The sequence below is a fragment of the Rhea pennata genome, chromosome Z, assembly GCF_028389875.1.
Source record: "Rhea pennata isolate bPtePen1 chromosome Z, bPtePen1.pri, whole genome shotgun sequence".
Lineage (NCBI taxonomy): Eukaryota > Metazoa > Chordata > Aves > Rheiformes > Rheidae > Rhea > Rhea pennata.
Genome location: NC_084702.1, coordinates 81,430,530 through 81,454,352, shown reverse-complemented (window position 1 = coordinate 81,454,352; position 23,823 = coordinate 81,430,530). Strand labels below are relative to the sequence as shown.

At 53.6% G+C, this 23,823-nt stretch overlaps 1 protein-coding gene across 5 annotated transcripts in view; it reads right to left on the bottom strand.

The window, feature by feature from the left end:
• Positions 1 to 23,823, bottom strand: part of WDR7 (WD repeat domain 7) — a 154,731-nt gene that overhangs the window by 41,083 nt on the left and 89,825 nt on the right. For all 5 annotated transcript variants that reach the window (XR_009961145.1, XM_062599366.1, XM_062599367.1 and 2 more), the window contains 4 exons: positions 19,087 to 19,273; positions 2,907 to 3,024; positions 1,437 to 1,586; positions 375 to 457 (listed from right to left, as the gene is read on the bottom strand). Coding sequence is in view for 4 of the 5 variants with exons in the window: in XM_062599366.1 (XP_062455350.1) it covers positions 375 to 457; positions 1,437 to 1,586; positions 2,907 to 3,024; positions 19,087 to 19,273 (538 nt within the window). In the remaining variant the exon portion in view is untranslated. The remainder of the gene's footprint in view (positions 1 to 374; positions 458 to 1,436; positions 1,587 to 2,906; positions 3,025 to 19,086; positions 19,274 to 23,823) is intronic.

The window sequence follows — 23,823 nt, the reverse complement described above, 5'->3', positions numbered from 1 at the left end:
AGATGTTTATAAAACCTTTGAAAGGCAACTATGGAGTCAATCTGGTCAGCTTCTGTGGCTGTTCCAGTGGTGCAGCTGGGAACTATGAAGGGGGAGTAGGACAGAGTTTTTCAAGAGATTGCACAACATTTTCCTGTGTTTAGATTTTTTAATACTAAAACTTCAAATAGCTGTTAATGCTTTTCTCTTCTGATCCACATCTCTGTGAGATGTGCAGATTCAGAAACCTATAAGGACTTAGAATTGTGCTAAAAACCTTCAATACATATGATGTTTGCAAGTATTATGCAAAAGATTGTTTCACTCCACAGGTAACCAAAAGGAAATATTTCTAAATTCTTTTTCTTCATGGTATTCTTGAAAGAAGAGTTTACCTGCAGATGGCTGGAAAGCATTCCTGAAGACCTTTTTTCTTAACTAAAGATCCTTCAAGGCAATACATGATGATGTCCATAACCTTGGAAACAAAAATTATGCTCATTTAACATATTACATTGTGTATTTCATAATAAAAGTTCAGAACAGGTAAAAACAGAGACTTTCTGTGGCTGAAAGTATCTTATACCTAAGTTTAAAATATGATTGGGATAAAACAGAAACCTTGTCTTGCATGTAATGGAGTTTACAACAACAGTGGTACTGGTGACTCGAGCAAACATTCAGAGTAGCAGTAAACAATTGCAGAACAACAGACTACTGGTAAACACGAACTGCTGGAGCCCTGTAAGTAGCTCTGTTGTGAAGAGAGCTTCTGAGCACCAATACCAGTGATAAGAATTGATTACATCACCTGTGACATTCCTTCAACAATATTCATCAGCACCAATGAATACAAAACCCCCAAATGTCCATGGTCCCTCAATGCATTCAAGCATTACTGCTACGAGCACACTTACAGCTCCAGAAAATTCTCCTGCTCATTTTTTTCCAGTAATGAACACCTATCTAAAATTGATCTAATCTCTTCCTCTTTTTTCACCTCCTTTTTACACCTTCTTTTTATATGACCCACAGGAGTAAGACTACTATTCTCCTCTTCTCTCTCACACACACTTCCCTATTTAGCAGCTTCTTTCACTTGAGCCCCATGCCTGGAATCCCGTCTTTAACTCGTGTTGAAAAGTATCCACCTTTTCTCTTATTACTTTCTGAAAAGATACTCTCTTACAAGCTCCTTGGAAGAACAGAGTTTCTCTTAACAGCAAATAAAGGCAAAAAACAGAACAGGAGGTGAGTCAAGCATTATCCCTTGGTATCACACTTTTGCTTCACCCCACTGAGTATTTCCTACAAGTGTTTCCTTCTCAGTTTTTAAGATCCCTGAGAAAAAAAACATGGCATTCCCTGCAGAAGGAAATTCTGCAACTGCTTTGCAGGCCAATACATTATTCACTGCTGCATCAAACCCACAGACAGACATGGCACACAAGTCTTACCTCCACAAGGAGGTCCACCACATCAGTAGGCATCTTCTCAATCAGTATTTCAATGACTCTCAAGATCTCTCCTTTAGCCCGGGCGAGGGTGGTGGTGTGAATATTCTGCTGGGACTGCGTGTTGGCGGCCAGGGCCGTGTGCCTGTGCACCTACCAAAGAGCAAGACCACATGTGAAAAACTGGACCCTCCTAAATGCCCTTTAGCCATGTTCACCGGGGTGCTGTTGGCTAATTCCTAACACACTTACAGTGTCTAGTGAGAATGCTCCTGCAGGGTATTACAGCCTCATCATGTATTTTTTTTTTCCCTCCACTTTTCTAGCAGTTTTATATATGTGAAAACAAAGCACGTGGGCAGTGACGATTTTTGTTTGCTCATCACCCCCAAGTCTGATTGCACTTTTGACTCAGCCAGTACAATGAAATAACTAGTCCAACATCTAATCTAATCAGATCAGGTCTGAGATGACGTTGGTAAAGAAAGACAGCCTGAAATATTTCAATTTAAATAGTAATTACTTAAAATTACATTTTGAAAACCATACCATTTATAAATAATGAAAGATCTTATGGCCAATCCAGAAGTACTAATTTGCATCCTACAGCATCACAAAATAAATATTTTTTAAGACATAAGTCGAACATAAAGCAGTATGTTACTTCAGGAGAATCTGTACTATGCAGGAGGCTTTGCTTTACTTTGAGACTTACGGGTTATCTCCCCATCGCCCTGTTACTAGTCCTCACTAGTCTTTAATGCTTATCCTCCAAACACTATTTAAATGAGGTTTAACTTCTTTGAATAATTCTTAATCCTGTAAAACTGAAGGTCAAGGTAAGCAAATGTCTGGGTCTTAATTTCTTTACATCATTTTCACATATTTGTACACATTTCTATAGGCAGTTGATGGCTGTGTTATAATAGACATTTTTTGGCCTGACACTGAACATCTCATGTCCTTGAGCGAGGCAGAAGCCCCAGCTGGGACTTGGGTTGCCTGGAGGGACCCTCAGGACGAGGATGCCTAACCCCCAGCCCACTCCCGCCGGGCCCTTCCCCCTCACCCTCCTGCTGCTAGGTGGCCGCTCCTCTTCACTCAACACTTAATATGCCTTCAGGTAGCATTGCCATTGCCCAAATAAGGGATAAACAAAGATCTAGTAGGATCTGACACACAACTATCCATAGGACTTTGAAGTCTGCATAGCCAGCATAGCAGGATACAACCAATTAAGCCCATCAGAGCTCATCAGATTCAGTTAAGTATCAGGGCTGCCATGGAGCAGGGGTGATTCAAAAGACCAGCGTTTGAGAATATAAGAATTCTTATATTCTTGTTTTTCCTGCTTTTTGGTGCAGAAGGGAAGGACATCTGATTATTTAGTTCTGTCCGATAATCTTGGACCATCAAAGCACACAAGAAAGCCTGTGAAACTTGAGATGGATGCTTGGGGCAAAGCTCCCTCACCTCCTTGGCGATGGTGGTGATGAAGGCGGGCGGCCTGGCCGTGGCGATGAGCGAGAGCGCGTGGCGTGCCGAGCGGGCCGAGTCGGCCGCGGGGCTCAGCGGCAGCCCCGTTGTGATGCTAAACAGGCGCCAGACAAAGAGGGGGAAGAAAAGAGGCATTAGAAATATAGAGTGCAAAGATTAGACACAGCTTATAATGTCAGCTCAAGGTCAACGGGAGCACTCGAACAGTTAGAATATAATGGACTGCCAACAATAAGCGGTGATTAGGGGCCAGGGTGTTCTATCATCACACACAAAATCGAATAATTAACCATGAAGATTGAAAACAGTATGTGCATCTGTCCAAAGTGTTAAAAAGGCCTTGTTAACAAATTATCCGTATGTATTGAATACATATCACAAAGCTGAGGGCAAGGCAAATAAAGAATGTCTTCCAAAGTGTTTGTTCTGTTTTATTCTTTTACAAAATTTTAAAAGCAGGCTGAAAAATATACTGTTCATAGTAATTCTACTTCATTTTGCTAAGCGCTGGTTACAGGAGAGCAAAGCAAGTAGCTTCCTGAAAAACTACAACCATTAAACCAGTTAGATTTTCTTTATTGCATGATAAGGGTAATAAGATGAAGACAGAGAGACAACCCCATACCTTATGCTTTCTACTTACTGAAATTATTCAAATACGCTTTATAATTTCTAATACAGCAACCCTCTAATTAACAGTAAGCGATTAATCTGCACAGAGCTTTTCCATACACCGTGTTTTCATTTGCTGTGACAAGGTAAATGCAAGAAACAATAAGTAATAGATAACTTCATTAACCAAAAACGAAATCCAGCATTTGGCTAACGACAGAATAAATTCCCCGACAAGATATATTGGCTATTTTTGTCTGACAGTTTCCTTCCTTAAGATGTGCTATTTAAGCCACCACCGCTACCCATGCCCTAGCAGATCGCGGGCCGGTTAGGCTGCTTGTACGACACCCAGCAAGGCTGCAGATGCCTCCTGCCCTCCCACCCCAGGCCATCCAGAAGGCGCCGGCCGCAGCTGCCGAGACGCAGGCGCCTCTCCAGCCAGCATCTTCCTGCACGCAGCAACCCCGGCTCGCACGGAGACGTGTTACCTGCCTCCAACAGGCTAAAAGCCTCTCGCCCAGCAACTCTTGAAGGCATTCGGGTGACGTGAGCTGCAGACTCCTGGCCAAGAAGGCTGTGCTGGGGCAGCGACGGATGGCCGCCACGGGTGCCTGCGCCTCCGCGGGCGAGCACCTCTTGCCCACGGCAGCACGGGAGAAAAAGGGCAGGGAAGGAGCTATGGGGCGAAGCAGGAGGAACACGCTCCCCATGGAGATCAGGGCTCCTACAGAAGAGGGGAGAACATCTGGGAAGCAGTGTTCATGGAGATCAGGGCTCCTACAGAAGAGGGGAGAACATCTGGGAAGCAGTGTTCACGGAGACTGACTGTAAACACTTAACCTACCTACAAAGAAAACTTTCTCTGACGTGACTACTGTAGCAAGGGAAGAGAGGCCAGAAACCACTGTTTGCTAGCTCCAGAAATCCAATGTAACGTAGTCTGACGAATGCTGTTACAGCCACACCTTCTCCAAGAACAGTCCTAGAAATCACTTAATGAAGCAAACACAGCGCAAATGGAAGGTGGTTTCTTACGCCCAGTACCTAGCTGCAGGCATCAGCCGGCCTCTGGAGGACACGGCAGCTCTCGCAGGTCCTGCTGCACCACCAAGCAAGGCTGCGCGCGGGCACGCATGGAGACCTCTGCTCCGTGCCCCTCTGCACAGAGCAGCCACGGGTTCATGCTTATTTGCCTGCTAGTTTGGGGACGAGATGAGGATTTTGGCCTTCGAGGCCTCAGCTGAGGAACACTGGGCCGTCTTGCTCTGCTTCTGGAAGAAGACCCTCAACAAGAAATCCAGCACAGCGTTACGTACGGCAGGGCCGTGTGAACAGGTCCCCCCTGCTTAGCACGGTCTTCCAGACCACAGGAGTGCAGGTCTCCAGCCCCCGGTCACCTCCGAGCCAAACAGAAAACTGCAAGGACCGATTCTGGGGAGGAAGCGGCAGAACAGGCACCAGGGCAGCTGCCAAGCCAGAGCGGGGGGCCCCTTCTCTTCGCTGCTCTACCCAGAGGTTAAGTAACAGAAAGGAAGTATTAACTTGTAAAGAACACACACAGGTTTGCTGGCTTTCTGTGAAAACATTTTCTGCATATAGCTATGCACAGCAACCAGCAATTACTGGTTTTGAAGATCAGAGATGAAGCCGAAATTCTCCTCGCAAGACTGCTTCTCCAAACATATAAATATATGTATGGGCAGCACTAATTGGCTAAACAAAAAGGCATCACAGTTTAAAGGAATTTCTGCACCTCAGCTGTTTACATTACAAGCATATGTGAATGCTAACTGTGAACAAAACTGAAGCTTTTTGTTACAGTAACTGTGTCGTTTAAGTGCACTTTAACAATGCAAGATAGCTTTTATTGCACAAAAAAAGATAAAATCTACAGCCTTCTCCACTATCAATGTGATTTCAGACGGTTTAATACCTTAACAGATGTACATGAGATAAAAATACATTCAGTAAAATCTGCACCAGGCCAATGAAATAACCTTATCAAGGATCTGCAATTTCAGAAAAATCCCGTGCGTGTCCAAGCAGAGGGGAGGGCCAGTTCCCCGAGCTACCACGCACCGCGGCGGCGGCAGCCTCCGCCGCCCGGCTCGGCTCGGCTCGGGCGCCCGCACGCCCTCCGCGCGCTCGCTGCCGCGGAAATCCGAGAGCGGAAACGCGCCACTGCAACCGCCCCGACGGGTGGGAAAAAGCATCCACACATTTGTTCAATCTCCAGAAACGTTTAAGTCAATCTCTCTAGTCTCCTTGCTAGTGTTCGAGATCTTTTTGGCTAAAGCAGAACAATATTTTGTCTTCTGCAGAAGATTAGCCCAGACTTTAGATCAACATTACTTGGAAGTGGGCCTGTAGGAAATCTACATTTTCAGAGTTGGGACAGAAAGTATGAAAGTGTTTTCTCAACGCTTTAACGAGAGGACACGTCAGAGAACGGAGGTAAGAGAAGCAAGCGACATGCCGCCTCCCTGGACGCACTGCAATTCCCGTTCGGCGCTGCTGGAAGGGGTCTCTTCTCCCCAGTGCAATTCTATGGATTAGAGGGAGGGAAACAGTAACATAAGCTTAAAAACAAAAATATCTTATTGAAAACTGTTTTTTTTTTTTGTAGAGGATTTAGGTGCCATTTGGTAAGTGAATAGCTACATTATTAACCTCCGTAATTTTTCTGTTTTTTAAATAAAGGAAAAGGGAGAGGAGAGAGAAAGAGATAGGGAGGAAGACGTGTCTATAGAGGAACATACGTCCTCTTGATTTTTTTAAATGTCTTTTAAAACTAATCCCATAATCAACCCCTGATTTTATGTTCTGAAAGCCTACAAATGAAACACGCCTGCAAAGAGCTTCACTGTGGTTTAAATGTTCACTGCCAAATTATTTTTTTCCTGGAGCAACTGCAACACAAGGTAGGTACTGGCATTAAACAGACTGACTTCACAAAAACACAAAGCAGTGTTTACCATCATTTTCTTTCCCCTTCCTCACCACCAGCATCTGCGTTAAAAATAGATTTTGAAAGCCAATAAAGTCTCTGCAATCACATTATAAAGATGTCCCCAAAACCTTTTACTTGTGTACAGCTTAAAAAATTACATACGAGCTATACCGGTAAAGGCACGAAACGCAGGACGAAGAACAAGACGGCACCCAGCCCGACCCCCGCGCGGACCGAGCGCCTGACGGCGACCGAGCCCCGACGCCGCAGCACTTCGGCGTGCAGGGGTCCGCGCGTTTCTGCCCGCGGGGCTCCCCCTCCCGCCGTGCCGGGCGAAGCGTGCACGCTCCTGAAAAGCAACAGGCTTCCTGCTAATTCATCAGCCTCGCTCCGCAGTGGGAGCACGCGGCCGGAGATTAACCCCCTGCGGCGCCGGGACAGCTGGCCGCCGCGGCGCCTCTCGGGGAGAAGCTGTGCCGCGGGCCGCGGCGAAGGCAGCGCGCGGGGCCGGGGCCGGCGCTCGCAGAGGGGATCTGCCGGCGGGCCGCGGCAAAGGCAGGGCCGCGGCGAAGGCAGGGCGCCGCGGCGAAGGCAGGGCCGCGGCGAAGGCAGGGCCGCGGCGAAGGCAGGGCGCCGCGGCGAAGGCAGGGCCGCGGCGAAGGCAGGGCCCCGGCGAAGGCAGGGCGCCCCGGCAAAGGCAGGGCGCGGCGGCGAAGGCAGGGCCGTGGCGAAGTCAGGGCACCCCGGCGAAGGCAGGGCGCCCCGGCGAAGGCAGGGCCGCGGCGAAGGCAGGGCCGCGGCGAAGGCAGGGCGCCCCGGCGAAGGCAGGGCGCGGCGGCGAAGGCAGGGCCGCGGCGAAGGCAGGGCGCCCCGGCGAAGGCAGGGCACCCCGGCGAAGGCAGGGCCGCAGCGAAGGCAGGGCGCCCCGGCGAAGCCAGGGCCGCGGCGAAGGCAGGGCCGCGGCGAAGGCAGGGCACCCCGGCGAAGGCAGGGCCGCGGCGAAGGCAGGGCCGCGGCGAAGGCAGGGCGCCCCGGCGAAGGCAGGGCCGCGGCGAAGGCAGGGCGCCCCGGCGAAGGCAGGGCGCGGCGGCGAAGGCAGGGCACCCCGGCGAAGGCAGGGCACCCCGGCGAAGGCAGGGCCGCGGCGAAGGCAGGGCCGCGGCGAAGGCAGGGCGCCCCGGCGAAGGCAGGGCCGCGGCGAAGGCAGGGCGCCCCGGCGAAGGCAGGGCCCCGGCGAAGGCAGGGCCGCGGCGAAGGCAGGGCGCCCCGGCGAAGGCAGGGCGCGGCGGCGAAGGCAGGGCACCCCGGCGAGGGCAGGGCGCCCCGGCGAAGGCAGGGCACCCCGGCGAAGGCAGGGCCGCGGCGAAGGCAGGGCCGCGGCGAAGGCAGGGCGCCCCGGCGAAGGCAGGGCGCCCCGGCGAAGGCAGGGCCCCGGCGAAGGCAGGGCCGCAGCGAAGGCAGGGCGCGGCGAAGGCAGGGCGCCCCGGCGAAGGCAGGGCACCCCGGCGAAGGCAGGGCACCCCGGCGAAGGCAGGGCCGCGGCGAAGGCAGGGCCGCGGCGAAGGCAGGGCGCCCCGGCGAAGGCAGGGCCCCGGCGAAGGCAGGGCACCCCGGCGAAGGCAGGGCGCCCCGGCGAAGGCAGGGCCGCGGCGAAGGCAGGGCGCCGCGGCGAAGGCAGGGCGCCCCGGCGAAGGCAGGGCCGTGGCGAAGGCAGGGCCCCGGCGAAGGCAGGGCGCCCCGGCGAAGGCAGGGCCGCGGCGAAGGCAGGGCGCCGCGGCGAAGGCAGGGCGCCCCGGCGAAGGCAGGGCCGTGGCGAAGGCAGGGCACCCCGGCGAAGGCAGGGCACCCCGGCGAAGGCAGGGCCGCGGCGAAGGCAGGGCCGCGGCGAAGGCAGGGCGCCGCGGCGAAGGCAGGGCGCCCCGGCGAAGGCAGGGCCGCGGCGAAGGAGGGGCCGCGGCGAAGGCAGGGCGCCCCGGCGAAGGCAGGGCCGCGGCGAAGGCAGGGCACCCCGGCGAAGGCAGGTCGCCCCGGCGAAGGCAGGGCCCCGGCGAAGGCAGGGCCCCGGCGAAGGCAGGGCACCCCGGCGAAGGCAGGGCGCGGCGAAGGCAGGGCGCCCCGGCGAAGGCAGGGCACCCCGGCGAAGGCAGGGCCGCGGCGAAGGCAGGGCCGCGGCGAAGGCAGGGCGCCCCGGCGAAGGCAGGGCCCCGGCGAAGGCAGGGCCCCGGCGAAGGCAGGGCGCCCCGGCGAAGGCAGGTCGCCCCGGCGAAGGCAGGGCCGCGGCGAAGGCAGGGCCGCGGCGAAGGCAGGGCGCCCCGGCGAAGGCAGGGCCGCGGCGAAGGCAGGGCCGCGGCGAAGGCAGGGCACCCCGGCGAAGGCAGGTCGCCCCGGCGAAGGCAGGGCCCCGGCGAAGGCAGGGCCGCGGCGAAGGCAGGGCGCCCCGGCGAAGGCAGGGCCCCGCGGCGAAGGCAGGGCGCCCCGGCGAAGGCAGGGCGCCCCGGCGAAGGCAGGGCCGCGGCGAAGGCAGGGCGCCGCGGCGAAGGCAGGGCGCCCCGGCGAAGGCAGGGCCGCGGCGAAGGCAGGGCGCCCCGGCGAAGGCAGGGCCGCGGCGAAGGCAGGGCGCCCCGGCGAAGGCAGGGCCGCGGCGAAGGCAGGGCGCCCCGGCGAAGGCAGGGCACCCCGGCGAAGGCAGGGCACCCCGGCGAAGGCAGGGCCGCGGCGAAGGCAGGGCCGCGGCGAAGGCAGGGCGCCCCGGCGAAGGCAGGGCGCGGCGGCGAAGGCAGGGCACCCCGGCGAAGGCAGGGCACCCCGGCGAAGGCAGGGCCGCGGCGAAGGCAGGGCCGCGGCGAAGGCAGGGCGCCCCGGCGAAGGCAGGGCCGCGGCGAAGGCAGGGCCGCGGCGAAGGCAGGGCGCCCCGGCGAAGGCAGGGCGCGGCGGCGAAGGCAGGGCACCCCGGCGAGGGCAGGGCGCCCCGGCGAAGGCAGGGCACCCCGGCGAAGGCAGGGCGCCCCGGCGAAGGCAGGGCGCCCCGGCGAAGGCAGGGCCGCGGCGAAGGCAGGGCACCCCGGCGAAGGCAGGGCCGCGGCGAAGGCAGGGCGCCCCGGCGAAGGCAGGGCCGCGGCGAAGGCAGGGCACCCCGGCGAAGGCAGGGCCGCGGCGAAGGCAGGGCGCCCCGGCGAAGGCAGGGCGCCCCGGCGAAGGCAGGGCCGCGGCGAAGGCAGGGCGCCCCGGCGAAGGCAGGGCACCCCGGCGAAGGCAGGGCCGCGGCGAAGGCAGGGCCGCGGCGAAGGCAGGGCGCCCCGGCGAAGGCAGGGCGCCCCGGCGAAGGCAGGGCCCCGGCGAAGGCAGGGCCGCAGCGAAGGCAGGGCGCGGCGAAGGCAGGGCGCCCCGGCGAAGGCAGGGCACCCCGGCGAAGGCAGGGCACCCCGGCGAAGGCAGGGCCGCGGCGAAGGCAGGGCCGCGGCGAAGGCAGGGCGCCCCGGCGAAGGCAGGGCCCCGGCAAAGGCAGGGCCCCGGAGAAGGCAGGGCGCCCCGGCGAAGGCAGGGCCGCGGCGAAGGCAGGGCGCCGCGGCGAAGGCAGGGCGCCCCGGCGAAGGCAGGGCCGTGGCGAAGGCAGGGCCCCGGCGAAGGCAGGGCGCCCCGGCGAAGGCAGGGCCGCGGCGAAGGCAGGGCGCCGCGGCAAAGGCAGGGCGCCCCGGCGAAGGCAGGGCCGTGGCGAAGGCAGGGCACCCCGGCGAAGGCAGGGCACCCCGGCGAAGGCAGGGCCGCGGCGAAGGCAGGGCCGCGGCGAAGGCAGGGCGCCGCGGCGAAGGCAGGGCGCCCCGGCGAAGGCAGGGCCGCGGCGAAGGCAGGGCCGCGGCGAAGGCAGGGCGCCCCGGCGAAGGCAGGGCCGCGGCGAAGGCAGGGCACCCCGGCGAAGGCAGGTCGCCCCGGCGAAGGCAGGGCCCCGGCGAAGGCAGGGCCCCGGCGAAGGCAGGGCACCCCGGCGAAGGCAGGTCGCCCCGGCGAAGGCAGGGCCGCGGCGAAGGCAGGGCGCCCCGGCGAAGGCAGGGCCGCGGCGAAGGCAGGGCACCCCGGCGAAGGCAGGGCCGCAGCGAAGGCAGGGCGCGGCGAAGGCAGGGCGCCCCGGCGAAGGCAGGGCACCCCGGCGAAGGCAGGGCCGCGGCGAAGGCAGGGCCGCGGCGAAGGCAGGGCGCCCCGGCGAAGGCAGGGCCCCGGCGAAGGCAGGGCCCCGGCGAAGGCAGGGCGCCCCGGCGAAGGCAGGTCGCCCCGGCGAAGGCAGGGCCGCGGCGAAGGCAGGGCCGCGGCGAAGGCAGGGCGCCCCGGCGAAGGCAGGGCCGCGGCGAAGGCAGGGCCGCGGCGAAGGCAGGGCACCCCGGCGAAGGCAGGTCGCCCCGGCGAAGGCAGGGCCCCGGCGAAGGCAGGGCCGCGGCGAAGGCAGGGCGCCCCGGCGAAGGCAGGGCGCCCCGGCGAAGGCAGGGCGCCCCAGCGAAGGCAGGGCCCCGCGGCGAAGGCAGGGCGCCCCGGCGAAGGCAGGGCGCCCCGGCGAAGGCAGGGCCGCGGCGAAGGCAGGGCGCCGCGGCGAAGGCAGGGCGCCCCGGCGAAGGCAGGGCCGCGGCGAAGGCAGGGCGCCCCGGCGAAGGCAGGGCCGCGGCGAAGGCAGGGCGCCCCGGCGAAGGCAGGGCCGCGGCGAAGGCAGGGCGCCCCGGCGAAGGCAGGGCGCCCCGGCGAAGGCAGGGCACCCCGGCGAAGGCAGGGCACCCCGGCGAAGGCAGGGCCGCGGCGAAGGCAGGGCGCCCCGGCGAAGGCAGGGCCGCGGCGAAGGCAGGGCGCCCCGGCGAAGGCAGGGCGCGGCGGCGAAGGCAGGGCACCCCGGCGAAGGCAGGGCACCCCGGCGAAGGCAGGGCAGCGGCGAAGGCAGGGCCGCGGCGAAGGCAGGGCGCCCCGGCGAAGGCAGGGCCGCGGCGAAGGCAGGGCGCCCCGGCGAAGGCAGGGCCGCGGCGAAGGCAGGGCCGCGGCGAAGGCAGGGCGCCCCGGCGAAGGCAGGGCGCGGCGGCGAAGGCAGGGCACCCCGGCGAGGGCAGGGCGCCCCGGCGAAGGCAGGGCGCCCCGGCGAAGGCAGGGCGCCCCGGCGAAGGCAGGGCCGCGGCGAAGGCAGGGCACCCCGGCGAAGGCAGGGCCGCGGCGAAGGCAGGGCGCCCCGGCGAAGGCAGGGCCGCGGCGAAGGCAGGGCCGCGGCGAAGGCAGGGCGCCCCGGCGAAGGCAGGGCGCCCCGGCGAAGGCAGGGCCGCGGCGAAGGCAGGGCGCCCCGGCGAAGGCAGGGCACCCCGGCGAAGGCAGGGCCGCGGCGAAGGCAGGGCCGCGGCGAAGGCAGGGCGCCCCGGCGAAGGCAGGGCACCCCGGCGAAGGCAGGGCGCCCCGGCGAAGGCAGGGCGCCCCGGCGAAGGCAGGGCGCCCCGGCGAAGGCAGGGCCCCGGCGAAGGCAGGGCCGCAGCGAAGGCAGGGCGCGGCGAAGGCAGGGCGCCCCGGCGAAGGCAGGGCCGCGGCGAAGGCAGGGCCGCGGCGAAGGCAGGGCACCCCGGCGAAGGCAGGTCGCCCCGGCGAAGGCAGGGCCCCGGCGAAGGCAGGGCCCCGGCGAAGGCAGGGCACCCCGGCGAAGGCAGGTCGCCCCGGCGAAGGCAGGGCCGCGGCGAAGGCAGGGCGCCCCGGCGAAGGCAGGGCGCCCCGGCGAAGGCAGGGCTGCGGCGAAGGCAGGGCCGCGGCGAAGGCAGGGCCGCGGCGAAGGCAGGGCCGCGGCGAAGGCAGGGCACCCCGGCGAAGGCAGGGCCGCAGCGAAGGCAGGGCGCGGCGAAGGCAGGGCGCCCCGGCGAAGGCAGGGCACCCCGGCGAAGGCAGGGCCGCGGCGAAGGCAGGGCCGCGGCGAAGGCAGGGCGCCCCGGCGAAGGCAGGGCCCCGGCGAAGGCAGGGCCCCGGCGAAGGCAGGGCCCCGGCGAAGGCAGGGCGCCCCGGCGAAGGCAGGGCGCCCCGGCGAAGGCAGGGCGCCCCGGCGAAGGCAGGGCGCCCCGGCGAAGGCAGGGCCGCGGCGAAGGCAGGGCGCCCCGGCGAAGGCAGGGCCGCGGCGAAGGCAGGGCCGCGGCGAAGGCAGGGCACCCCGGCGAAGGCAGGGCCGCGGCGAAGGCAGGGCACCCCGGCGAAGGCAGGGCGCCCCGGCGAAGGCAGGGCGCCCCGGCGAAGGCAGGGCCCCGCGGCGAAGGCAGGGCGCCCCGGCGAAGGCAGGGCGCCCCGGCGAAGGCAGGGCCGCGGCGAAGGCAGGGCGCCCCGGCGAAGGCAGGGCCGCGGCGAAGGCAGGGCGCCCCGGCGAAGGCAGGGCTGCGGCGAAGGCAGGGCCGCGGCGAAGGCAGGGCGCCCCGGCGAAGGCAGGGCCGCGGCGAAGGCAGGGCGCCGCGGCGAAGGCAGGGCGCCCCGGCGAAGGCAGGGCGCCCCAGCGGCTCGCACGGCGAAGCGGCGCTGCCGGGCAGCGCCGAGCTCTCGGCGCTGGAGCCCCGCGGCCCGGGGGCTGCCGTGCCCCAGAACGCACGGCGGACCGACCTAGCTGGCAAATCGGTCACAGAAGTGGAAAACCTGGATTTAAACACTTCACCGACTTTTACCTTCGGACTTTTTATCTAATTTCTTAAAGAAAAGCTGATTCTCCTTAGCAGCTACAGTTTGAAGCTCATTTTTAGGTTTTTGTCAGCTTTTCATTTTGTGTTCATATACCTTACTTAAGTAACTTTATTCATAACAGTTCATCTGAAAAAAGGTTAATATATTGGGATACCATGTTCAAGATTCACCCTCTTTTTCAGTCTTTCATTACTCCGCATTTGGATAGAAAGTGATACTCCTAAAATGTACAAAAGTATTTGAGGTTCTTAAGCAATTGTGCAGAACTGACTGAAAGACACATGGCCAAAAGATTATTTTAAAACACATTCTGATAATTTGAGTTGCTAACAATAATTATGCCTGCTTGAAGGGTGTGAGACTTGGTTCAATTCAAGAATCAATCGACTTCATCCATTCTCATATCATATGAGAGAAAACTCCTCCCCATAAGAATATTACAGAAATGTCCACTTCCTGACACTGAAATTCCTTGCAGAATTTCAGAATTGAAAAATTCTTTATTTGATCTTGGGGCGGGGGGGGGAAGCTGCTGAACTGAATGGCTTGAGCGGTCATACTCTCCCTGCACTCTTTCCCAACCCAGTAGCACAGTCATTCTCACCAGTAACCTCAGTAATTTGACCCACTTGGAATTTTTGGAAACTGATATACTGTTTGAACGATGTTTTCAAGGAAAACATTGAGTAGAGAGGCAGGATCACCTCTCGACCTGCTGGCAACACTCCTAATGCAGCCCAGGATACCATTGGCCTTCCTGGCTCATGGTCAGCTTGGCAATTGAATTGAATTGATGGCAAAATAAATGGAGAGGAATTCAAACGCAGAAGGGATGATGCAGCTCGCCCCTCGAGCTGGGCTGAGCTGGGCTGCAGCCTCCCGCCACTACCGGCCTCCAGCACAAGGTAACTTGCAAAGTCACCCCTCGGATCACGTACCCGAGGCACACGTCTCCTCTTCACATCTCAGTTAAGGCTGTGTCCTGAAGCTCTTCCAATGTATTTGCAAACGGTGGAAGTTCCCACTATATACCCCAGACTTGCATAGACAGAACCTATACAAATGTAGAAGTATGGCAAAGCTTTCCATTAAGCTAATGGGATGTAACCTATTTATTTTGGTGCACAGAGAGGTATAAATATACAGATAGATTAGAATTCAATTGTTAATTCTGATGCATTATATCATAATCTATATCAAACTGCAAGCTTGTAATTCAAAGAGAAAATTTTACAGACCAAATGATCCCTACAGTCACCCATGCCTCCAAAAATCAAAGCCTAATTAATGCTAGAGAAATACTGTTGACGCTCCTGAGTGAGCAGCTTCACGCAGCCTGGCTGCCTCGCGCAGCAAAACCTGCAGCCACTGGGCTGAACGGGGGAGTGGAGCAGCTATAAATACCAGAGCTTTGGGGTTCAGCTCTGGTATTTATTTAATTCAGAGGGGGAAAAAAGGGAAAACACTGCTTTTTTTGGTCAATAAGTGCAATTTTTGCAGTTTTGCTTTTAGAGGGACCAGCCTGACACAAAGCACCCGCTGCTGCTCTGCTCCGCGCCGTCGTGCTCCGTCGGCAGTCACTACTGTACCTGTCGCGAACGTAACAGGCCATTTTCAATCTAAATCTTGTTATGGATTAATAAGCAAACACTTTCTCGCTTACTATGCAATTTATCATGATGAAAATTGCACTGGGCTCCTCAAGGCTACACGCTGATACATTCATTTATTCAGTGCGCTGTGTATAGCAAGCCAAACTAATCTTTATGACAGCTAAGGATGCAACAGCAAGAGGAAAATTACTTTCTGAAGAACTGTATTCACTTGGTTTATGTAAGTCTGCATTCAAATACAGTAGAACTTATTTGACTCTCTGGGAAGGTAAAATATTTTGTCTTCTTGTGTCAAATTAAAAAAAAAGATGGAAGGTCAGCCAAACAACAACATTCACCCAATTTGTACGTATTTCTCCTTTAACCCCCAACAAAACAACCATTCATTCGTCAATATTTTGAGGAAATTAAATACGCTATTTAGCATTGGTAATGCCTACCTTTATACAATGTAAAAGAAAGTTATAAATCTTAACACTCCTATAGACTGACGATAAGAGGCATATATGAGAATAAGGCAACCCTGTCAGTCCTTATTGTACGCATCATTACAATTGTGTGCGCGCTTATCAGCAAATAATTATAAATATATTTAAAAAATGCAGTCCATTCGTAAGATAACACTGTAGAACTGTAAACTCTCAAAGGAGAAAAATGAATTCTAAGGTTAAATGATACAGGTTTCTAAAAGCATTCACAGTGTTAAATGTTATTTCTACAAAGGAATTTTTTGACAAAAAGAATCTAAAAATATGAATACATAGTTTAAGTGACAATAGTATTTATAATTAAAAATATTTCTGATTATAAGGCTATTTACATTTTCATATCATGTCACATAAAAGAACAACTTTTACTGTGATTTAGCAAATAAAAGGCTTAGAATAAAACGCAAAACTGGCTAATTCTTTAAGGGTACAAATTCCCTCAGTCTCCTTTAGTACCCAAACTTATATTACCATGGTAGTACTGTACACAAGAATATATATAAGTGAACCAAATCCCCTCCGTATTCTAACCACACAATTATATATGCACATGACTATTCACTTGATTACTGACCTACTGCAGTTTAAAGTACTGCAGACATTTACTTCTTTAGAAATGTAAAATATCCTTCCCCTACACATTTCAGGATGTATCCAGAAGCTTTGATAGATAATAACAACGCCACAAAAAAACCTATTACTTGCTTAAAAGTGAACCTCTGTATTTATGAAAAGAAATACAGTAAAAATAATAGCTAAACAGCTATGACCTCTGCATTTTTAACTGTGAGGTTTGGTAGTATTTTTTTTTCCAAAGCAAAAATCTTTAAAAGAAAATTTCAAAGCCCGTGTATACAGTCTTCCTTTAGGAATGAAATTATTTCCCCACTAATGAGTAGTTTACAAATTAACACTTAATAATCTCATTAGTGATATTCCTTATTTAGAAAGCACTATATAAACTAAAAATTAAAACAGAAACATGTTTAAAATACCAATGAACATTCACAGAGTGCTTGGAATGCCAAATAGAAAGCGCTGTACTTTCAATTGCTGCAAGTTAGGAAAGCTTTACCAAAATAAACAGCGTCATCACAATTCACACGCCCTGAAGATTTTGTTTCTATTCTGCATGGAAACACAGCCCATAAGCACATATTCCAAATTCAGAACCCCAAATGCAAAAACTCTCTACGAATTTAAGAATATTAACTTATTTACTGACAAAAACGTTTCTGTGATTCTATCAGAAAGGCCATCAATGTTTTCTCCATTTTGTGCTGAAAGTTACTGCTTAATAGATGTAAATGTTTTTAGTAGTAGTTATTTTCTAAGTGGATGTTTGCAACACTTTAATACTATAATATTAATCCATACTAACAAGCAAGTAAGTACTAAATTTGTATTAGATGTAAATATTTTTAGTAGTAGTTATTTTCTAAGTGGATGTTTGCAACACTTTAATACTATAATATTAATCCATACTAACAAGCAAGTAAGTACTAAATTTGTATTTGCTCAATTTATATTTGCTGAAGAAGGGCAACACAACACGTCCAAAAGGATTCCAGGTGACACACAGAATAAGGCAATCCCTGTCCCAGACAGGAATGGGATAGTTCAGGGTTAATTTGTTCCTATGCAACAGCAGTTATATAATCAATATCTTTTTTGCTTTTAATGGCAAACCTTGACAAATCCCTGAGAATTTTATCTTGACAGCACTCTTGTACAGTTACTAATATTTTTCGATATTTGACATTAAAAGTAAAAAAAAAATGTTGATTATGTAAAGCATAGCATCATCGTTTTATTTTACAGAAACAGGCCACTGTGGTTGCTTCTTATATTTACTACATTTTGTTTAATACAAAGCACAACCCCTTCTTTTACAAGTTTATCTTGAGTGGTTTGCTTTATGTGATAAAAACTAAATTAAAAAAGATAGGAGGAGATGGGACTTTTTAAAAATAAAATCTATTCAGATAGAGATTTAGAATAAACTTGAGACAAGACGATCAATTTTACAACAAACAATAAAAAACAAGGCCAGGGTTCTGCTATACCGCAAAGCCCGTTCCTGTGCAAATACGCCGGCTGCCATTAATCACATTAATGGTGTGAGTAGAGACTGTTCATGTGAGAATCGGGTCCCAAATTGAAATTTATTGCATTTGGGCCTCAGATAATAAAGTCTGCGGATGCTCAGTAGAAATACTACCCAGCTCCTGCAGAAATACATACGTTGTAAAAAGCTAAAATTTCAGACTCCGGTCGCCCGACCGCGGAACGGGTCCCCAGGGCGCGGGCGGCCGCCCCGGGGCGGGGGGCTCGGCGGCACGCCGCGGGAACGCGTGCTGCCGGGGCGGCCGCGGGGCCGCTCACCCGCGAGGCTCTACCGCGCGCGCTGCTCTGCTAACGCGATCGAGCTGCGAGCGCTCCGGGGACGTCCGGAGAGCAGAGGAGGCAGGAGGCCCCCGGGCGCACGCCCCGCTCCGCGGCGCCGACCTCCCTCGCGAGCCGGCAGCCGCCGGCTCCCGCCGCCCGCTCCCCCTCTCGCGGCCCGCGGCCAGGCCCCGAGCAGCTCCCCAGCTCCCCTCGCCCCGGGGCGGGCGCGCTCAGGCGCCCCGGCCGTCCTCCCCTCGGCCCTCCCGCTGCGTTTCCCCCCCAGCAAAGCAACAGGTACCACGCTAAGAAATCGAACGAACAGGGCATTCGCTAGCAGCGTACTTACTTGGATGTTTACCGGGTAAAGACAAATGAAGACCAACTTTCAAACCACGTATCCTACTTGGAAAAGTAACTATACTATTTATGAAAGACTAAACTGAGTTTTTCTTAAATTTGTAAGCTCTGATCTTGTAAATTTTCTTTTCTTGGCCCTATAGCAGTGGAAAATCTGACGACCCTGGGAGAAGAGGAAGGTAACAATTTTCTGTGATTTAACAAACACGAAAACAGGGCAGGTATGGTAATGGCATTATTTGCCAATAAATTCAGAGAAATGATTCTTGTTTAATCTATCAGCATTAAGTTGAGTAAAACTACTTTTTTCTTTTAAAAACACTTTTTAGGAAGAACATACGGCTGTCCTGCATTTTACAGACAAGTTACATGGGATAGATGTGCTTTCAAGTTGTAGAAACCTAGTGATGTTTAAATGTAACGTACATGCATTTGGCGTTCCATGCACAGAAAACATAAGTTGTATTATGTTTTTAGTGCACACTTTGTGCCAAAGTGACAGACCTGAGAAATTTCTCCCCTGCTTTAGTCCCAATCACAGGTACCTAACTGAAAGATGATTTTGCCTGGGAGAGGTGGGAAGCCAGACAAGGCCACACACCACCGAAACCTTTGCTTAGGCCGCTGCAAGCTGTCCTCTGGCCCAGGAGACAAGTAGTGGTCTGCTGACTTTATGATTTCTTAGGAATCGTTAAATCCTCAAATTACCTTGATGCTGTTGTTTGTGAACTGGATTAAACTGAGGAAAGTAAAAATCTAGATGGCCGAGAATAGTGATCTCGTACAAACCATTCTGGTAACACCGCTAATGCAACGCCTACCTTTTCCAAAATACACTAGCCGAGGTAACTCACGTTCCAGCGTGATGGCTCGTAAAACCACGGAACAAAACTCCACGTGTTGAGACTTACCGGTGAAAAAAATACTGTCTGCAAGTACCAGTTTTATGTTTCAGAACAGGTAAAAAGATATTATGTTAAAAACGAAAAGGAAAAGAAACAGGGGAAAGATATTTTGGTTTCTGAAGGCGTCCAGCTCAGACCCGCTAAGGAGCCGCCCCGGCCGCCCCGCGAGGTACCTACTTGGCGAGCTGCTTCTCGGCGTCGGCGCAGAGCTCCAGCAGCCCCATGAGCACGGCGGAGACGTCCATGTAGGGCTCCCAGACGGTGAAGCCGCGGCCGATGAGGTCGATGGCGGTGCGGCGGATGGTGCTGTGCGCGGGCAGCTTGGGGCTGGGCGGCTGCAGCAGGAGGAACGTCAGCGCCTTGCCTGCCGCACACAACGGGAGAGAGCCGGCGGTGAGCGGGAGCCAGGGGCCTGCGCGCGCCCGCCCGCCCGCCCGCCGAGCGCGGCCAGCGCCCCGGGGCGCGAAACAGAACAGCGTCTCCAGCGTGCAGCTCCCCTTGGCAGGTGAAACTAACTTTAAACAGCATTGCTAGACTCCTCCTGAGGGCCTCCGTACGGGATGGGAAGTCCGACAGACAGGCAGAAACAAAACCAAGGCATTTTTTAAAAAATTAAGTTTTAAAGCACTGTTGAAAAACATGTCTTGCAAATGAGAAACAGCCTTCAAATAACACATTTATGAAGGAAGCAGTTACTGCTACTTCAGGTGCCCTAAACAGAAATTAGGCTTGAGGATTGCAGTTACAGGTGACAGCAGTTTTCAGGTGCACGTGAGCACGGGAGAGATGAGGTGGGACTGAAGGCGCTGCAGCCGCCAGCCGTGCGGCAACGCACGCAGCCTGCGCGTGCCGGCGTCTCAGGGCCGGCCAGGAGACCCGGGCAGGCGCCGCTGCTGCCGTTCCTGAGTTGCAAACGTGGTGTTTTCAGCATAAAAAAGCCCTGCTGAAGTCAAAGTACACAACGTCCACTGCTCTCCCCTCATCTACCCAGCCAGTGGTGTCATCGTAGAAGGTATCAGATCGGTTAAGCAGGAATTCCCCTTGGTGAATCCATGCTGACTGCTCCTGATCACCTTCTCGCCCTCCACATGCTTGGAGATGACATCCAGGATGAGCTGCCCCATCACCTTTCCAGGGATGGAGGTGAGGCTGACTGGCCTGTAATTTCCTGTCCTTCTTGTCCTTTTTGAAGGAGGACGCAGGAGATTACAGGCCTGTGGATTTGGTGGGAAAGGCAAGGTGGAGAGCAAATCTCAAGCACTTCTCTCACGCAGGGGAGGGAACTAAATTCTGGGCCATCTTTGTCATGTGTGAGGGCTCTAACCACTCAGGCACCAGCGGGTGGAGAGACTGCTACCTCCCCTTTGGGGACCCCTCGTATCTGAGCAAGCAAACAACGGCCCAGATCTCCTGCCTTTACGGAAAGGAAAGAAATGGCACTAGAAAGAGGGACAAAGCTATGATGCCCCAAACAAGGCCTACGTATATAAATTCTGATCCTGGTTCTGCCTTTTCAGAAAATGGCATTAATAACTTCACTTAATAAATTATTTTCTCATTAAAATAAAGGCAATCATACATTAATAAAGGCAAGTGACAGCTAAAACAAGAAATACTCCCAGATAAAGATAACTTATCATTATTTCTACATAGTTATATGCTACCTCTTTTAATAACGTTCATTCAGTTTTCTACTGTGATAGAGATAACCTATTGATTTTTGTAGGTTTTTGTTTAGTTTTAAAAGCCATCTTCTATGAGTTGCTTGTTTTGTGTATTACGTAAACTACCTGTCATATTTAGCAGTTAGAAAAGCCAAGGACAGACAGGCTTTTCTAACAAATTCACATTAAACCCTTAAATATGTAAAACAAAAGAAGAAATAAAAAGTTTCTGCTTACAACAAGCAGGCCACAAAGCTTTAATTTGCGTGACTTTTATTTCTCAACCACAAGGATCTTGCTAAAAGCCTGACTACTCAAACATTACTACAATGACATATGCCTACCTTTTGCACAAAACCCCTCCTGGTATTTCTCTTGTTGATGCTCACCTTGGATAAATGGAGCTAAAGAAAAAGATGAACTAAACAAAAGTCGTTCTGCTGCCCGTTTCTCAGTCTGGACATCTTTGTTTAAGCTTTGACTTGGCTTAAATGAACGAATTAATATTGACAAAAACATCAACTAAGCTAATGAGTTGTTAGTTAAGGCAATAAACATGTCACATTAGAGTCAGCGCAGTAAAGAGGTAATTAGCCCTGGAAAAGCCCTGCCGATCGGAGCCGTAGAGCTCCTTTGCGCTTCACCTTTGAGCGCGTCACTCGGGGCAGGAGCAGCAGTGCTCTGCTAACGCCAGCTCCCCGACGCCTTCACCTTGCAGCATGTCACCCAGGGCAGGAGCAGCAGCATGGTGCTAATGCCAGGTCCCCGAAACCTTCACCTTGGAGCGCATCACCCAGGGTGGGAGCAGCAGTGCTCTGCTAAAGGCAAGTCCCCAACGCTTTCACCTTGGAGCAGCAGCACAGTGCTAACACCAGGTCCCCAAAACCTTCACCTTGGAGCACGTCACCCACGGCAGAAGCAGGACAGTGCGAACACCAGGTCCCCGACGCCTCCACCTTGCAGCATGTCACCCAGGGCAGGAGCAGCAGTGCTCTGCTAATGGCAGGTCCCCGACACCTTCACCTTGAAGCATGTCACCTGGGGCAGGAGCAGCAGCGCTCTGCCGATGCCAGGTTCCCAATGCCTTCACCTTCGGGCACGTCACAATTCAGAAAAGACTGTTCCAGAACTGAGTGTCATTTGTCCACATATTTCTGTATTTGCTTCTACTTTTAAAAGGGCTGATATATTTTAATATATTTTGAAATTGCTAAATCAGATTTTTTTTTTTCTGTTTTGCTGGAAATCTTTTGGCTGGAACATCATACTCTTAAGAAAAGAAACCTGACCTAGATCATTTTTAACGTAAGTAACTTTTCATGATTTACATGTACCTTCTGCTATAAAAAGTCATTAAGAAAGAAACCTACCAAAGCTTTTTTCATTAAAATTAGGGTGTGATTTACTAGACAAGACCACTACAAGGAAGAACTTAGCAGCAATGTAGCTCAGGAAGTAAGTAACATTCCTGAATATATTTGTATTAAAATATCACTTTGTTTCATATGTTTTATTCCACATTGCTAAACACAAGCCACAAATACATGGAAATAAAGAAATGAGTTAAAAAGCTACAAGGAATTCTGTCACGCGAGAGAGGAGACCACCTTGTTCGCCTAAGGGAGCAAGTGCATTTATCAGAAATTCCAAATCCAGCCTGAAGTCTTCTCAATAAATACACATAGAAAGATAAAATTCTGGACACACGCTCTGAGGCGCTTCCAGAATCCAGGGTAGAGAGAGCAAGTCCGTCAACTTGCCGGCATCTACCTGGCGGCGGGGCAAGGAGGGCGAGAGCCGGCAAGGCACAGCACAGTAGTCCCAAGGAACCCCTGCCTTCTCTCCTGTGTTTGTGTGAACAGTAAAATAAAGGTCTTTGATACTATGTCATTTTTATTAATGAAAATGCAACCTGAATACTAATAAATATTCAGTTATTTTGAATGCATATACCCCCTTGGATTTCTAATATGTCTTTTCTTGCTGAATCTCAAGAGCTTTAAACATATTACAGTGGTCAGCACTGTTATCCCCATTTTGCAGATAGATTTAAAAAAAATTAAATAATTTGCTCAGGAAAATCAATAGCACAGGCACGAACAAGACACCGATACGCTGATTCCCATTCTCGTAATTTGCCACAAGATCAAACTCCAACTAAATAAAAATGATAGACACCAAGAATATGATTGAACTTACTTTGCATCTTTTTCTGATTTTGTAGAGGAAAAAGGAATTGAAGAGTCTTAGCTCTAACTAATTTTTCAGTCTTCCCTCTGTCCCCATTTCTGTGGGCACAGTATTTTTCTACAAGAAATTAAATCAAATTGTCACTTTTTCTGGATGATTTTTTTTTCCAATTTGACGTGTAAATGTGTGAAATGCCAAGAGAAAGAGAGAAATATAAATTTGGATAGCTAGGTTAAAAATCCATATCCCGTCATCCCTTCCTACTTCTGGCACACTAAATTTTTATTACATCTCTTGTCTCATCTTTAAGAGAGGTATAAGTCAGAGGATATTTTTTAGGCCTATATTAAAAAAATGACATGCTATATTATTTGATAATGTGAATAATTTGAAATTTTATAAAGATGTAATTATGAAAACAAATTTTTTTATACTCACATGCAATATCACATGTACTTATTTTAATAGAACTTATTTTCAGCATTCTTTTCTGTCTTTAAACACAATTTTCACACTTAATTCTTTTTTCAACTGAATTTTGCTAGGAGAAAATTCCCTTTTTGCTGACTATCTCCAAGTCATTTCTGCACCATCCTTGCAACAGGTACAAGGGCCCCAACTCCTATAGTAATTTCAAATTTGGCATTAATAAGTAATATTTTTATTTATTTTCAAAAGAGTGACCTTAGAGCATATTCAGAAGCAAAGCAGTTACTGTGCAGGACAGCAATGGAGCTGGCAAATTCAATTTGAGTTGTTCCTGTATGAGGAGCAAAAACAACCTCCCTGAACGGCAGCAGCCCGTAACTGCTAGATGTCGCAGCAACGACGCTACCGCGCCGCTGCACGAGTCCTCAACAGCGGGCGCGCGGCAATGCCGGGTGCCGCCGCGCTCCTAGCCGAGCGGCACTCCGGCTGCAGACAGACAGACGGAGAGTTGTGAACGCCGGGAACGCGGCGCAGCCGTTCTGCGGCTGGGAGCAGACGCGGCACCTACCAGGTCGATGCCTGCAGCGCCGCTCACGCAGGGGCTGCTCCGCTGCATCCATTCCGGCTGCTC